The 18,535-nt window shown below is 34.6% G+C and overlaps 1 protein-coding gene across 1 annotated transcript; it reads right to left on the bottom strand.

The window, feature by feature from the left end:
* Positions 1–130: 130 nt before the first annotated feature.
* On the bottom strand, positions 131–8,320 carry LOC133878349 (uncharacterized). The gene is given in 11 exon segments (XM_062316873.1): positions 131–381; positions 722–853; positions 3,034–3,156; positions 3,815–3,910; positions 4,334–4,501; positions 4,734–4,805; positions 4,912–5,001; positions 5,003–5,111; positions 7,398–7,543; positions 7,656–7,686; positions 8,010–8,320. Coding segments are annotated over 11 exon segments (993 nt in total). The 5' UTR covers positions 8,030–8,320; the 3' UTR covers positions 131–375.
* Positions 8,321–18,535: the final 10,215 nt, after the last annotated feature.

Below are 18,535 nucleotides of genomic sequence, written 5' to 3'. Positions count from 1 at the left end.
TTGTTTGATAATTTTTATCTTTTAAAAAAAAAATGAATAATAAATTACTTATAACTGCCTATCAATTGTCATGATAGCATATATTTTGAAACAAAAAAAAAAAAAATGATGGAAATTGCACAAAAAGGAGTAATTTCAACAAATTTCAGTAAAATGAAGTGGCTATAGTAATTAGGATGTCAACAATGAGTATTCGAATTGCTGCTACAAGCTCATATACAATTTTTTTTTCTTTGTTTTATTACAATATTTTCTAATGATAAAAGAAAAATCAAATAAATTTTCGATTTCCTTTGTTTTTCTGTAGTAGCCCCAAAGAGAGAGCCATCAATCCAGTGACGTTCACTTTACGAGCTGTGGTCTCCAACTGCTATGCTACCCCTTTAGGTTCAAATGGAATAATATTTACAATATCAGAAGAGAAGGAACGAGGACATTGTATGTGTTATTTTTTATTATTATTATTATTAATGCCGTGGAACCCTTCAAGGCAGAGTTCTAACCCAATCATGTCGGGTAAGTTCATGATACACAACCCCGTCTACAAGAACCGTGTATCAATTGAGTAAGGACTTGAATGGCCGATCTCATGATATTAACCACACGATTTGACCATTCGAGCTAACCCTCGCGGGCTAGGAGATAGTATATGTTGCTTTGCTGTCTACTCTATATTTGTCACATTACTTTGCAAATATATCACCAACAAGAATTAGCTTACGTTTGGCGTATCAATGGCCTGTGCATGCTGTTGAGAATGAAGGTCAGTGTTCGTGCCATAAATGTCTTCACTATCAAGTGATCCCTCGTCAAAATGATCGATACTCATCATTAGAGCCGGCTTGACGAGCCTCTGCTTTAGAGAGAGCACAAGAAATTAATGAAAACTGAATTATCTAAAATTTCAAAAGAACTGTAGCAGCAAGAGCATAAACAGTTAATTCTTCAGTCAAACAATAACCAGAGATATATATTTTTTTTTGATAAGTAATAACCAGAGATATATTCTGGGGCAGTGATAATGGAAGCTAAGATGCTTTTTGTTAACAACTACAGAAAGTTTCACAATTATTTTGCCACTTTTCATCCTGGAAACCTGCAAAACCCAAGAGCATGACCAAAGGCGGAACTACGATGAGGGTTGAGGCTTGAGGCTCCCCCACGCCTCAACGTGTTACCCAAATTTTTTTTAAAAATATCTCATAACCCTTTCAAAATCAAATTTTTACCCCCCAAAAAAATTTCTTTTCAGTTCCTTCCTCCCTTCCCTCACCTAAAATTCTAGTTCCACCCCTAGCATGACTCCAACTTAAGTCTAGAAATCAGCAGATGCGTGATATGAACAAGTGGCAGATAAATGTATCCTGTAATGAACTGGTTCAAGAAGACACCAATCACAACTCGCTATAAAAGTAATTTTTAGACTCTTTTTACATTCATTGCAAATAAGAAAGCAACCTTCTCTGAATTTGACTTATCTGTAACAGAGGCTTGATTTATTCTCATATGCAGCTTCTGGGTAAATATATAGACATAGGGAACTGGACAGAACAGTGTTAACTTAGATGACCTTATGTCATCTCATGAAAATGTATACATTCCATTGTACTTCACAAGGCCCCATTTGGCTTTTCATGACATCAAAAGCTATTTTTTTTTTTTCTGAAAATCACATCAGAAACTAAATTAAATCATATTAAGTGCAATATCTTGATCATGCAGAGAATTTATGAAATGATTTCATGAATGTTCGTCATGGTGACTTCTAATATAACAATAACTTCACCTTTATTTTGTAACAAATTCTTTCTGATGATTAAAGATTGTAATCGGTGATTTATAAATGCCAATGTATAAAATAATAATAATAATACATCCTTTTTAAGTGCTTAAATGACCGCAAATAAACACCCAAATGTACAGGGCAGGAACAAACAGATACCAGTTATTATCATATAAAAATGAAGCAATATAGCAAGATTTCTGCTCCGTCATTCAAAATTTTCAAAACTGATGTTTATTTGATACACACTGACTCAGCAACTCCACAAGACTTAAAGAAACTAGGAGCTATTACTTGACCTAGGCTGCTTTCCTTTTCTTTTCTTTTCTCTTCTCTTTTTCCTTTTTTATTGTAGATTTTTTATTAGTCACATGGCTAGGACAATTCATCCATTCTGATGCCAGTCTAACCTCCAGGATGCTACACAATATACCATGTTTGTCCAGTACTTAAACTATATTAGAAACAAAAACTAGTGCTAACATGAGCAAATATATAAAATAAAGATCAAATAAGATAACTAATATAAATTCCATCCTCACACATGAAAAACGGAATGGTGAATTCACATCCAAAAACAAAGGTCTCGTTTGGTAACGCCTTTTAGCCGAGCTTTTGGCATTCTACAAAAGAGCATAATGCACGGCCGTTTGTTAATGGTTTTTCACTTTTACATTTTCAGCTACCGCGCGTCTTTTCACCCATCGCACAAACACGTAAATTATAGTCTGGTGTAAGAGTGAGTGGTTGGTGAAGGAGGGATAGAAGCATTAAGGGGGGGGGAAAATGGTTGGATGACAATCGAAAGTAACAAGCTGCAGGTAGGTAGACATAATAGGCTGTAAATTTCACACTAGGGCTGCAAGCTTTGCACAAAGTACAAAAAAAACACCCATTCAAAATTTCGACTAAAAAAACCCCTAAAAGACGTTACCAAATGAGGCAAAAAATCTCTCCAAATGGTGAGTTCATGCAAATTTGCATATGTATACGTGCACACACCATATTATACGTGCACACACCATATTATAATGTGCACGTATAAACCTACAGAAAGTTTCACAATTATACGTGCACACACCATATAAACACATACATATACTCTTTGGCCTCGAAAGCACAATTATGTTCTGCAACTAAAGCTATAAACTTACATGTCTAATACTTAAATGAACTGAAATTCATGCATTTATTTACTGATTCTATCAAAATCCTACCAATGATTTTTGGGAAGTTTGGAATCTTCATACCTCATTTAATGTAGAGTCGTTTTGTTGCACAAGTTCAAACATTTGTTGTGCAGTCATCCCATACCATTCATCAATCCAACCAAAAGAATGACGATGACTTTCCAAGAAAAGAGCTCTTTCACCCTAAGCATTTTTTTTTTAAAAAAAAAAAGAAAAAGAAAAGAAAACATGTGAATATTTCTTCTTTTTTTTGGGTGGGAGAGGAGGGGGGGGGGGGGGGGGGGGATGGAAAGATAAAGTAATTAATCATTGTTCATGCAACACTATAGGAATAGTAAACAAAGGTAAGTTAAAAGTTTTTCTTCTCTTTCCAATTATCCATTCTTGTTGTTCTTTCATCATTTTTATTTTCTCTTAAATTCAGGCAATTTTAAAACAAAAAAGCATAGAATAGAGAACATGCAGGGAATAGGGGATTAGAATCTGATAAAGCTCTGCATTGTACCATGAGCATTAGAATGGGTTTTCTTGCATGTTTTGTTTCCTATTCTTATACCTAAGTTTCCTTCGCTAATTATGTAAACAGAAGAATTCATAGTGCACAAAAAGTAAAAATTCAGCATCCAAACATTGATTATTGAGTTATGCTGTAATCCAGCTGCAACCTTATATTTGCATGAAAATTTAAAGCATTGATGCTCAAAATCTTGTTGGCGTCCACCTAATGAAATATGTATTTCATTAGGCAAGACTGCCCAAAAAAACTTTGACCATTGATCTTGCCAGATAATTTGTAGTCAAAGTAATACATTAAGAATCTTTGAAGTCAAAGAGGTGGTACCTCTATCAGAGCCAGTTCAAGCCGACGACCAAAACCCCAGTATGGTGCATCAATTGTCACCAATTTGTATGCAGTCATAACTGGATCAGACCCTGCCTGTAAATGAATTTCACAAATCATTAAAAGACGAACTATTTTTGTGTGACCATTTGAGAAACATGCAAATCAGAAGGCGCACTTCATTATTTTAGAAAAGAAATTATCCATAAGATAGTTATAGCCAAAAGCAAATATAATTGCGTAAGGTCGAATGACTAAAAAATGCATATAAAAAATGGTTCATTTTAGAGACAATAATTTGAGCCTTGGGTGAAGTGAGGTAAGCGATCGGGGAACTCTGCCCGAACAGAGAATAAAAAGGTCAAAGCGAAAAAAAAGCCCATCGAAGAATGGAAACAAAAGAATCAGAGCTATGCACAACAAAAGCCATGCTTTGGGGGGTGGGGGGCAAAATTCCATGAGCAGCTGCACTCTAAATTAATTTCATTAACAAAAAATAAATATATGGAAAATTCCAACCTGCCATCCCTTCAGAAGTGGACCACGGCCAGTTCTTGAGGATTTGAATTTGGAAAAGTCTAGACTGCACCTTCCTACCAGGTGACTCCAACAATCCTTTCCTGGAAAAGCTATATCAATATATTCTACCTGCCTGGCTGCCAGCTGTTCTTTGCTTAAACCGTGCACCTGGTTTGTCAGCTTCACACTTGAGAGAGGCCGAAAAAACCACAACAAAAAGGTAGAATAGAATGCAATTGCTTGATGAACAATTTAAAGTCATGTAATTGCTACGAGAGGCCAAAGAAATCAACAAGAAAAGAAATGTAGAATAGAAAGTGATGAACTTGCTAACATAAAGAGAAAGCTATGGATTGTATTATTTTAGTCAAAGCAAATAGAGAGATTCAAAGAAACTAACATTTTCGGAGTGCCCATTGTCAGCCCTATGAACAGTTTTAATGGTTAACTGAAACTTGGTAAAGTATGAGCACTGCACAAAAGCAAAACCAATGAACATATTATTACTGTGAACTATAACAATTTCCCATGTAAAATTGATGGAACTGAAATTTGATTGGGAAAGCGAACATTTCTACCTTCAGTACTGGGTAATGTAGCATCCATTTGCAGATAAAAAACAAAAAGACATCAATACAAGTATAAATAGAAAAACACAGAGTGAAGTCAAAGAGGACATGGCAAACCTGATTTGCACCTTGGGTATGCGTTCCAGGCTTCCTCTTGCATGATGAGAGCATCTGCTGGTGCAAATTTCGTAAGCCAAGCAGGCACTTTACTGCAGAAAGATTTCAATATTAAGAGATAATAAGAACTGCCACTTAAATAAGATAAAATTTTATTCACAACAAACAATTTTCTAGAAATGATCCACTTAAACAGAGGCTACCAAAGCATGTAGGCATGTAGGTTCTCTGTCAACATTGTGGAAGCAATTGAGCACTAGAATCAAAGTCATCATATTGACCACCTAAAAATCTTCATCCAATAATTATAAAGGAACATAAAGCACATATTTGCATATTTAACATGCCAATTTTGTGATAAAAGCTTTGTTGAGGAGACTAACATATTGGAAAATCTTCTCAAGGAGACCGTAATGTACATATTGGGACACCATTCAACCCAAAAGCTTAATTTAATGGGTTTAAGCCAATTATGTTATATTAACGATTCACACTTGTAACATCTTTTATATATGGACTTCAGCATTTTTTTCACCCACATACGAATACTTAACAATTTTCCCTTTACGTGTGAGTCCATCACTAGTGTCACGCGCCATCACCAAGAACTTAATGCTCATAATTATGCATACAAGCCATCCACTTCTTTTAGTCCACTCTATTATGGGTAAGAATTAATCAAGAATTACTTATCAAAACAAAAAAAAAAGAAATTATCAAGAACCCTAATGGGAGTCCACACTGTACAGACGTTGTGTTCAACAATCATTATGTACCTTCGGCAATGATACCATGATTGAGGAGACTAATAACTTCATAAGTCTCTTCAATGATACTATAGTATAATATATTGAGACACCACTCAATTTAGAAGCTCAAATTAATGGATTTCAATCCAATTATATTATATTAACCACTCATTCTTATAATTACCGGAAAGTTTAGCTTAGTGACAAGAGGCTTATTCCCATGTAGTTTGGTAAGGGAGAAGACATGGGTTCGAGTCTCTATGGGCGAATGCTAAGGGAAACAGATCAATGCCTTCTCTTCTTCTTCTTTCTTCTTCTTCTTCTTCTTTTTTATTTTTTAAGTAATCGGGATATCAGTAAAAATGTAAAGTGCCCTAGGTACACAGGGACTATACAAGAGTAACCACCTAACTAATAGGAGCAACAAAAAATAAATAAAAAATAAAAAAAATCTTGATAACTAATCACCAAAGGAGAAACAAAAGCAATTGTCCAAAGATACAGAATGTTGAAAAATAAAGACTTAATCTCTTATTCCACACAACAGCACTCCAAGTGCTACGAGCAATCCACCAACAAGCATACAGGTCGACTACTCATCTAGGCAAGACCCAAGATAGCCCAAATCGTCTAAAGAAGACATTATAAATGGCACAAGTAACCTTACAATGAAGAAGAAGATGGTCTACAAACTCCCAATTTCTTTTACACATACAACACCTATCAACCACAATGATGCGCCGCTTCCGAAGATTGTCCATGATAAGCATCTTTCTTAGGGCTGCTGACCAAGCAAAAAGGCCAACCTCAACGAAACTTTAGTCCGCCAAATACTCTTTCAAGGAAATTGGAAGCTATCATTACAACCCATGACACTGTAAAATGATTTAACACCAAACAAGCCTCTTTTGGGTGGAATCCACCACAACTTGTCCTCACATTCCTGTCTCACTCTAACAAGATCCATGCCTACTAATCTCTACTCCCCGGTTTCCTATCACTACCTTGATGAGGATAGAGTCAGTTATGGCTCGCTCTGACTCTGGAAGGAGCATCTATGGATCATCCGCATTCGGGTCCGTCTAAACCCCTATTGACTGATGCTCTATCAGATAAAGAGACCAGAGTCATCCACTAAAGCAAGACTTCTTCCTTAAGGCTCCAATTCCAGCAAAGATCAATTTTATCTTGGTTTTTCTTGAATCTGCCTCTCCCAAGCACTCTAGTACAAACTTCACACAAGATTTTCTGAGTATGGCATTCATCTGAAAACTGAGGAACAGATTTTTCAGAAAAAAAAAATTTCTTTTTGGATGAATTCCATACTTCAGCTCATTTCTATTTCTCCACAAGTTATAGACTGTTGCACAGAGAACCAGTATACACATAATGGCTTTCAACGATTTGTTTTTCCATTTATAGCATAAGGAACTAGACTATCCCAATCAGATGGATGATTATGCACATTACATTTAGCCATACCAGCCTTCATTAACCTTCCACTAAAGCCACACTTAAAGAAGAGATGATTTCTGCTTCCAATTGTGGGACTTATTTTTTACAAACACGTATGTACTTAACAACTTCTTTCCACTCATTATATAACACTTAACATAATTATCTGATTACCTTTGTAGACGATAAACTTTAGAAGTGTATTGACCCTTTCCATACACATCTTCGAAGGGTCTGCTCTCAAGTATTTCAATTCCTTCAGTTCTAGTCGTGTTCTGCTGCTGCATCTTCCTGACCATATACATCTGTGCTACCTCATACTGCAAACAAAAAAAAAAAAAAAAAAAAAAATTAGAAAAAAGAACATGGTCCTGTTAGAAACGAAATGGGGTGTTACTGTCACAAAAATTTTAAACCGTTGTCCTGTTTTACCTCTTCCAGCGACATGGGCAGGACAATCCGACTTCAAAATATCCCCAATTGAGAAGTTATCAGCTAAGGAAAATCAACAAGAACTGTATGAAGAAAATACACCGCTTTATAGTTTCTAGTAAATACAAGTGGATAGGATTAACATGATTTTTTTGATTCGAGGGATAGTTCATACAATATATGGAGCAATACAGAAAAAGTCAAAAAAAATATATATGTAGAGACACATATACACACACAAAATTTACAAGCAATCGAAGCCAAAAAAGAAAAACACTTTCAATAACCTTAAAACAAAATTAATTTTCTTTTCCTCATGTCAGCCAATGCAAAAACAGTAAAACAGAAGGATACAATTCCTTGGTCAGAACCATCTCCAGCAGATTCCTTCCGCCACGTTAATCGGCTTCCAGTGAGAGATCCGAGTGAAATTGTGAGGCGTAGCTTCAAGTGCAGAAAGAACCCAGAGAGACAGACCAAAGAGACAGCGAGAGAGAGAGAGAGAGAGAGAGAGAGAAGACGATGTTATAGCAAGCAAGTGGAAACTACGAGAGAATGCCTGGCTGATGCTGCTCTTTCGTGGGTCTGAGAAAGATGGACAACGATGCATAAGCGTTAACGTTAAAGGTACTTTCTTTACTTTTTTTTGTTGTTTTCTTTTTAGAGCAAATGTTTAGGTCCATTCAAAATTTCAATGCGTCGATTTGACCTTTTGCATTTCTACCCATTTGGACCGCTCATTCTCATTCTCAGACGCCACCGGCCGCACCGCCAAACGACTTGTTAAACCCATTTTCTCTGTACAAGACATTCAATTCACGCTGTCTTCTCCAAATTTCAATACGGATAACGGGTTTTATTGCCTCCCAATAACGAAAACATATTAATAAAAAAAAAAATTAAAAACCAAGAAAAGTAGAGGTGGACAATTTTTTTTTAAAAAAAAAATAATTGTTTTTATATAAATAAAAATAAAATTGTTTTTAGGTTTTTTTTTTCAAATTTATATGAGTATTTTTATCTTATTGAAGGCTTTGTTTGGTTTGCGGAATAGACCCCTGAAATGGAATGACTATTCCTATGAAATAGTCATTCTTTTGTTTGGTAAGGGTCTATTCCTTGTAATAGGTATTCTCATTGGAATACCTATTCCTTGGGGTAAATGCAATATTTTTCAAAAAAAAAACCATTTATTTTATATTTTATTTTAAAAAAAAAAAAAAAAACCAAACCCTTAACTAGCTGGCCAGCCACCCATTGGGGTGGCCAGCCAGCCAATATATAGAGCCGAGGGTGGTGCGACCACCCCCGTCGCTTTTGGGGGTGGCTGCGGCTAGACCGGGCCGCCTTCGGGGGTGGCCGCAGCCACCCTGGACTGGCTTTGGGGGTGGCCGGCCACCCCCGAAGTGAATCGGTGGTCAGCCACCCATGGGTTTTCTTCTTCTTCTTCTTTTCTCTTTCTTTTTTTTAATAATTTGATTTTCTTTTCAATTTTTTTTTTTTAAAAAAATGTGGGGTTTTTTTAATAATTTTGATTGAATTCCAATTAAAATCTATGTATTCTTACCAAACTAAAAATTATGAATAGTCATTCCATTCCGCCACCTTTTATTCCTAGGAATGACTATTCCTTTTTCTAGTGGAATAGCCATTCCGCAAACCAAACAAGGCATAAATTTGGGTTCAGATTTACCTTTTTGCTAGCCTCATGGAATATTGACAATATTTTAGCAGTTTGAGAGAAACAATGATGATCCAATTTAAAATTTGGTAGGACATTATTAATTGAATGGTAGTTTGAAAAAGGTATGCGGCTTTTTCCCTTAAAATTTAGTTAAAATATCTCATTTTTTTTAACTACCTATTTTTCTAAAACACTAAATATGGTTCATCATTTTAGTTATTTACTTTCGATATTTCATTTAAATATTAATTCTCTATTCTTTTTTCATTCTTGAAAAAAAGTCTACATACTCCTTTCAAATTATTACACAATTAATAGTGTTCCCTCCAACCTTTAGATTGGGATAATGTAGCCCCTAAACTATTGGGAAATGCTGGATATCCCAAATTTTTTTTCCAAAACTTGGTTCCTAAATAATGTGTCACAATCTCATGTGATCTATCATTTTGATAAATGTGCCACAATCTCATAGGATTGTAACATATCATTTGGAAGCCAACTTTTTGGGATGTCTAGCATTTTTCTTATCAAAAAGTTGTCAATGTCCCCCACTGAAGAAAAAAAAAGGAGATAATTGCACCGTTGGTCCCTGTGATATGCCATAATTATTTTTCACTCCCTATTGTTTAAAAAGTGCATGGGAGGTCCATGTGATATGCAAGAATTACAAATTAATCCCTACAGTCAAATTCCGTTAAAAATTTTAACAGATTTCTTCAAATACCACGTCCGCGCCACGTGTCGCCATCTTATTGGCAACACATGGCGCTAATATGTCCATCTTAATAAAATAATATAAATTTATTAAAAAATAAATAAAAATACTTATTTTTTAAAAAAAATTCAAAAAAAAAAAACAAAACAAAAAAGAAGAAGGAAAAAGGTGGCAAGGTGGCTGGGGGTGCCCCAGCCAACCACCCCCAGAGGCCGTCAGGGGTGGTGCACGGCCACCCCTAGATCTACTAGGGGTGGCCTAGCCACCCCTTGCCTGCCAGTTTTTTTTTTTAAAAAAAAAATAAATTTATATTTTTTATGAAGATGGACACGTGTCGCCATCTGGCGCTGACGTATAGACCTAACAGATTCCGTCAAAATGGTGGACGGAAAATCGATCCAGGGAGTAAAACGTAATTATTGCATATCACAGGGACCTCCCATGCACTTTTTAAACCATATGGAGTGAAAAATAATTATGACATACTACAAGGACCAATGATGCAATTATCCCAAAAAAAAAATATCCTTAATAAAAATAATTTTTTAAATATATATATATAAACGAAAAACCAAGCGATTGCCCAAGCCACCCCTGATGCCTAGGGGTGGTTCGCCCAACCCCTTCAACCATATCTAGCTGTGGCCAAACCACCTCATGGCCGTTTTGGGTGTTTGGCCACCTCCTGAAATTTTTTTAAAAAAAAATGTTTTATAATTTTTTCTTTTAAGTTTTTCTTTTCTTTTTGATTGATAGGGAAATTTTTATTTTATTAGGAAAAAGTTTAGGGTTATTTTCATCTTTTTACTGGCATTTAGAGGGCATGTACAACTTTTTGGTAGTTTTGGTAGACATAATTGAAATTTAATGATAATTTAAAGAAAATATATGTATTTTTATTATTATTATTTTTTATTTATTTAATGGTAACTCCATTTGCCCTTTCAATTTTACATCAATATCGTCCCATCAAAGAGTATAATGGTTTCTCGTAACATTTGATACCCTTATACTCTTTCCCAATAAGTAAAAGCAAAGGAGCTTCGCAAATGTCAATTAGGGTTGGCAATTCGGGTTCACGGGTCGGGTTCATGTCAACCCGACTGACCCGATTACATAAATGGGTCTGACACGAACCCGACCCAATTATTAATCGGGTTGTGACACGCGACCCGAGCACAACCCGATTAATAATCGGGTAACCCGAACACGACCCGACAAACACGACTAATAACACATGTCACCCGTTTACCCGACACGGCATAATTTCACTGTTTTCATATGTTTCAACCTTCAATTTTAGTTTTTTACTTTCAATTTTATTTTTTTTAACCGGGTTATAATCATGTTGGCGGGTCAACCTGCGTAATCGGGTTATAATCGTGTTGGCGGGTAATCGTGCTCGGGTTGACCCGCCAAACACAATTATAATCGGGTCAACCCGATTATGTCCCGAACCCGATTATAACAAATCCAAACCCGGGTTTTTCGTGTCGTGTTCGTGCCGGGTTCGCGGGTCGTGTCAAAAATTGCCAACCATAATGTCAATAGACTTTTTCACATTTTTGTATTATGTTTTCGTTTCTTGAAGAATAAAAATATCTTATTATTTTTTTCCCTTTTAAGACCATTTTTTTGTGTGTTAATATGTGAAACCAATTTTGAGATCACATTTTTACGAAAACCATACTTATTCATAACCAAATAACCAATTACCAAACACTTTTTCACAATAAATATATATATTTTTTTTTCTGTCAATGAATAAAAAACATGCAAAGCATTTTAATCAAGAGAAAATGCCCAAAGTTTCCATCACATGTAATTTTTGTAATGGTGTTTTTTTCAAAGTAGGTAACTATAAACCAAAGAGGTTTGGCCGAAGAATTTGGATGAGGATCCTTTCAAATTATCTGTCTGAATTTGAGAAAATTTAGGCAGACGATTGTGAGATATCACTTATAAGACTCACGTGACCGGATAAGTAGTTGTGTAGCTCAATTTTTAGAGGAGTGATTCATGTACAACCTTTTTTGCATAACTCTCACACAACTTAATTCCCAAGAGGTAGATTAATCGGCTTGACACCACGGCTTATGAAGCGAAGGTCATTAGTTCGAATCCCCCCTCCCCCCTCTTGTGTGGACATGTCAAAAAAAAAAAAAAAAACTCTCACACAACTTAGGCATATTGGATGAGACCCACATGCATTGGTCCCATATAATGTATCTGGGTTATGTGGGAGTTGTATAAAAGGGTTGTGAAATAATCATTTTTCAATTTTTATTTTGGTCAAGTAGATCTCATAAGTAGTCTCTCACAATCACTCCTAGACCGACCGATATAGGGTCGTTGAAACCACTCCTAGGCCAAACGAGAGTGGCTCCTATGGCCAGTCAGGAGGTGGTCGAACTACCTCCAGGCTAAATAGGGGTGGTTTGCCCACTTCCAACTTACAAAATGAGGTGGCTCGAGCTACTTCCTATGGCTAGTTAAGGGGTGGTCAAACTACCCTCATTTTGCAAGTTGTGGTGGTTCGACCACCTTAAAAGGCCAAAGGAAAAACAAAATGAAGGGTTGGCCCCGAACTACCCCCAGATTGGCCGGTATGAAGTGGCCGAAACCACCCCTACGCCAAACGGGGATGGTTTCGGCCACCCCATTTTGCAAGTTAGGAGTGGTTCGGGGGTGGTGGCTCATTCACCAAAATGAAGGTGGTTGCCACTCCCAATTTTTGCATTCAAAATATTTTTTTTAAAAAAAAAAAATTTAAATTTAGGTATTTTTTTTTTTTTTTGTCATTTGATGCAGCATAAATACCACATATATCGTCTATGATATAATGACACGCCATAAGATATGTTGAGTTGTCTCCCATATGTGGCACATGAGACATGTGTCATGATTTTAAGTAAGGTGGCGTGGATTTCCATAAAAAAAAAATTAGACGGAACCTAAATGAAAGTACCAAATGAGTATTTCGATTAACAATAGGTACCACATGCAATACTTTCTAAAACCGGAATGTCTGTTTGACAATTACCCTTACTATAGGCACCAAAAATAACTTTAACCTTAAAATCAATAAATTAGGAAAATTGATGCACTTGTGGGATAAGAAAAATAAATTAGCTTATTATTATTATTACTATTATTATTTTAAAGGAAATGATGTGTTGTAACGTTAATTGAGCTTGTTTGACAAACCATTCTCAACTTTCCCTATTTTTATTTTCAATTATCTAAAAAAAATCAAATAAAAAACATTCTAATTTTTTTATACTTTTTATATTACATCAATCATATTTTATTACTATTCAAATAAAAAAAAATTCACTATAAAACAAAACTTTTTCATTTTTCTATAAAACATTCTCAAATTTTATATCATAGCAATCACTTCTTACTATACAACACACAAATATTCCACAACACAATTACTTACCAAATAGGCCAAAATGTGTGTATTTGAGAAAGATTGTTGAGTTGAATTTTTTTTTTGTAGTAATTGTAAAAAGTGATTGATGTGATAGAAAGTATAAATAATTTTTATGGAAAAGTAAAAAAAAAAATTGTATTGTAGTGAATTTTTTTATTTGAATAATAATAAAAAATTATTGATATAATATAAAAAAATTAAAATATTTTAAAATTGATTATTTTTTTAAAAAATAAAAATAAAAAAGGAAAATGGAGTGTTTAATAACGATCGATCCCAATAGACTTGGTGAGGAGATAAGTTGGCTGGAAACGCGTGATCTCGAGATGCTTCTCGAGAGTCGAGGCCGTAAATTATAAAAGATGCAAATTGTCAAAGATGTCAAAATTGTAGATACGCGCTTAAGCACTGCATTTAATTACCTCAGTTTGATAATAATAAATAAAAATAAAAATAAAAAATTTACCTCAGTTTGAATGCGATGGAAATCGTGGCCGTGGGATTTAAAAACGCGTCCCACATCTGGCCATTGGATAAAAGTTGCCGATCTTCCCTAAAGCATGGATGCCACGTGTTAAACTTTTCCAATCTTCCATTTATTCTCAGTCGTCGATCATCCTTTCGAATTCCAACATAATGTTACAGTCGTTGGATTAAAACGCCTAGTTGACCATAAAACGAAAGAAGTTAAAAAAAAAAAAAAAAAAAGAAAGAAAAATAACTGCACCGTTAATCTTTGAAGTTGGTCATAATTATTTTTTACTTCTTGTGATTCAAAAAGTTTATGAGAGATCTTCGTGGTAAACAAATCAATTTTTCATTCACTGGGCAAACAAATTCCGTTAGTCAACTACGTTACACCCAATAAGAAGTTGATACGTATCCATCACAATAATAAAAATATACATAAATAAAATATAAAAATATATGATTTTTTTAAAAAAATAAAATATAAAAATACGAAGGGGTGGCTGCCTTTGTATTTCTTTTTTTAAAAAAACTAATATTTTTATTTTATTTATTTATATATTTTTTTATTGTAATGGACACGTGTCAGTTTCTTATTAGGTGTGACGTGACTGACTAACGGAATCTGTTGACTTTTGAATGAAAAATATGTTCAAGGACCGATTTACAATTATTATTTATTACGAGAACCTCTCATAAACAATACATTTAATATATACTAACATTTTAAAAATATAGTTAAGTATAGTTAATACGTCTAATTAACATATTAATATGCTCCAGAGTGTTTTAATATGGCAATGATTCCAAAGCAAGGATGGCATCTCTTACATCACCCTTTAAAAATTCTCGCACAATAATTAATTTTGGGATAATTGCACCGTTGGTCCTGTGGTATACCATAATTATTTTTTACTCCCTATGGTTTAAAAAGTTCATGGGAGGTCCTTCTGATATGCAATAATTACAAATCGATTCCTGGCGTCAAATTCTGTTAAAATTTTTAACAGATTCCGTCAAATGCCACGTCAGCGCCACGTGTCGTCATCTTATTGGTGACACGTGGCGCTGACATGTCTAATTTTAATAAAATAATATAAATTTATTAAAAAATAAATAAAAAATACTTATTTTTTTTTTTTTAAAAAAAAGAAAAAAACAAAAATGGGGAAAGGGGGTGGCCAGGCCACCCTCAGCCCATAGGGGTGGCCGCGCGCCACCCCCAGAGGCCGCCTGGGGTGGCGCGCGGCCACCCCAGTGGCCGAGGGTGGCGCACGGCCACCCCATGGCCATTGGGGGTGGCCTTCGGGCCACCCCTAGATCTACTAAGGGTGGCCCGATGGCCACCCCCGGCCACTGGGGGTGGCCGCGCGCCACCCCCTGCAGCCACTGGGGGCGGCCAGGCCACCCCCAAGGGGTGGCCCAGCCACCCCTTCAGCTTTTTTTTTTTTTGAATTTTTTTTGAATTTTTTTTATAAAAAAATAAGTATTTTTTATTTATTTTTTAATAAATTTATATTTTTTTATTACGGTAGACACGTGTCGCCATCTTATTGGCGACACGTGGCGCTGACGTGGCATTTGACGGAATCTGTTAAAAATTTTAACAGAATTTGACGCCAGGGATCAATTTGTAATTATTGCATATCACGAGGACTTCCCATGAACTTTTTAAACTATAGGGAGTGAAAAATAATTATGGTATACCACAGGGATCAACGGTGCAATTATCCCATTAATTTTTGAAAGGCAAATCTGAGTAACAGCCTAACAGGTCGGTCTATGCATGAAGGAGTATTTACAAGTTACAACTCCCGAGCCCTCTACGTACAAGATGGTTTAGTACGGGAAGTGGGGAATGGTGAGTCAATCAAAATATGGGAAGACAAGTGGATCATGCGTCCCACTTCATTTCTGATCCGATCAACGGTCTGAATTTTGAGCCCTAAAGCAAGGGGTCAACGAACTAATTGACGAAGACACGAACCGGTGGACAATCAAATTACCATACCTTCGATCACCATGATTGGTCTTCCTTCCGAATAATGAATACAGGGAGGCTAGCTACGGGGCCATCGGCTCCTTTTTTTTAAAAAAAAAAAAAAAAATTAAATACAAGTTTTTATCAAAATCAAATATCATTTTTTTTTGTCGTTTTATTAATAGTGACCCCCCTCCCAAAAAAAAAAAAAAAAAAAAAATCTTACTGTTTCTCAATTCCTACGTTCGTCGACCTTGCTTCTTGTTGACAACAATGAGGCAATTTATTTAAGATGGTGGCTTCTTGTTGGCAACGATTTATTTTAGACGATGGCTTCTTTTCGTCATTGCTTCTTGTGGACAACAACGACAAGCAAGCACATAGCACATAGCACAACACTTTATTTTACATGGTGGCTTCTTGTATTGTTGTCATGATCAACAAGCAACTATATATGCATGTAAAATATTATGGATGAATCACATGGTGTGTGGTTTTTTTAATTTTTTATTATTGTTTTCAAAATTGTGAATAACGAAAATAAAAGTTTTAAAATTATGTTTAGCTGATTTATTTATTTATTTTTGAAAAAACACGATCGAGAAGATGAATCAAATTGAATATAATACATGTATTCTCTCATCGATTTTCGTGTGTAAATTCATTTTTAAAACAAATTCAGCTGCCAAAGTAAATTGAATTGAGTTGAGAAAAAAATAATTGGATTTTGGATTTATTGACCTAATTAACACATGGATTCAAAGAAAAAAAAAATAACATTGAGTTTGATTTAGTGGCGCTTTCCAAACAAGCCCTATAACTTAAAATTATTGTACATGACTTTCTTTATAGAATTTTGATAGAAGTATTAAAGTTTTTATTAGAAGTGTTTTTAACAAATTGATGCATAATTAGTAAAATAATTAATGATTCGTTTGTTTCGACGTAAAATGTTTTTCATCGTAAAATATTTTCAACGAAATAATTTTTTAGAAAAAATGATTTTCCTGTAAATATTTTTCGGCGTTTAGTTCGTATAAAAAAATATCAACGACGTAAAAAAGAATCCGGCGACGCCCGACCGTCGTCGCCGAAATCTGGCCTAGTTTGTCCGGAATTTGACTATATTGGTCTGTTTCCTGTTAGTTTGGCTAGGATCTGGTCTGCCAGAATTTGACGGCGTTGTTGGATTCTGACAGTAATTTCCAAATCCCGGCCATTGGAATCCGGCATTCGGATATAAAAATTCGTTGATCTTTGGTGGTAAAGTCAAGCTATCAACAAATTCTAATGGCCGGAGGTGACGGATTCCCACAAACATGCATACAAGAATGAATAGTTTAAATCCAGAAAAGAATCATTTTTTAAAATTTGAAGATGCTTTTATGGTCAAACTAAAAATGATTTCCGTTTACTATTATTTTCAACGTCACCAAACACTGAAAAATATCAAAAACATTTTACGCCAAAACAAACGTAGCATAAGTAAAGAATATGACTTATTAATTTAATTAGTTAGTGGATCATTTGTCAACATCATTTCACTAATTTAAATTTATAAAAAAATTATAGTAAAAGTTGTAGTATTTAAAATACTTTTCTTATATATATATATATATATATGTTCTTTAATGTGATCATGTGAAAGGGAAAGACGGATGAAAAGCAAAAGATGCTCAAACGACAACAAAAAAGACACGTAAGAATGCTAGACGTAAACGTACACCAACAAATTAATTATAAGAACCTACCAACAATTGAACTCAAAATCGGCTTAAATTTTTATTTTATTTCTCCCTTTTTTTTAAAAAAAAAAAAATTGGTTCTTTGAGCCATTTGTTTTATCATTAGTGACCATTGAAATCAGTTCATATTACATAACCAGCTTGTTATATTATCTTTACTGCTATGGGTTCTTCGTTAACTTTTACTAAACTCAGACTCTAAATCTTTTATTTATTTAGTTATTTATATATTCAGATATCGGTATTATGACAAGAGTTATTATAAGAAATCAAGAAACAAGAGTTATGAGTATTAAAGAGATAAGAGTTATAATTTGATAAATTAAATTTAGGAAAATGTTAGATTTACAACACCAATACAACAACTGTACAACAATCCCTCACATGAGGGTGGGCCCTAGTATGTGGGCCCCACCCTCATGTGAGAGATTGTTGTACAGTTGTTGTATTGGTGTTGTACAAGAATCAAATCCCATTTAATTTATTATTGTTAGTGTATAAGTAAAAGAAACTTATAATGATCAGACTCTTTCTGTATAAATAAAATTTTGTATATAATCAAATATATCAAAGAAAGATGTAGTCAAAAAAAATATTTTGACTTGTAGACGTAAGTTATAGACAGAACTATCTTAATTCTATATGTCTCTCTTTCTTATTTCTCAACTCTTTCCCAAATTATGTAATCTTACACAAGGTAATTTATTTTTACAAAAAAATGATACATTGACATCAAAGATAAAGTTATAGGAAAATGGAGGTGAACGTGGAGTGTTATATCGTAAAAAAAAGTTTGTTTCCTCATACTTTAATGAATATGATTGAATACACTAAAAAAATTGGCATTT

The sequence above is a fragment of the Alnus glutinosa genome, chromosome 9 (genome assembly GCF_958979055.1).
Source record: "Alnus glutinosa chromosome 9, dhAlnGlut1.1, whole genome shotgun sequence".
Classification (NCBI taxonomy): domain Eukaryota; kingdom Viridiplantae; phylum Streptophyta; class Magnoliopsida; order Fagales; family Betulaceae; genus Alnus; species Alnus glutinosa.
This window is presented reverse-complemented; position numbering and strand designations above follow the sequence as displayed.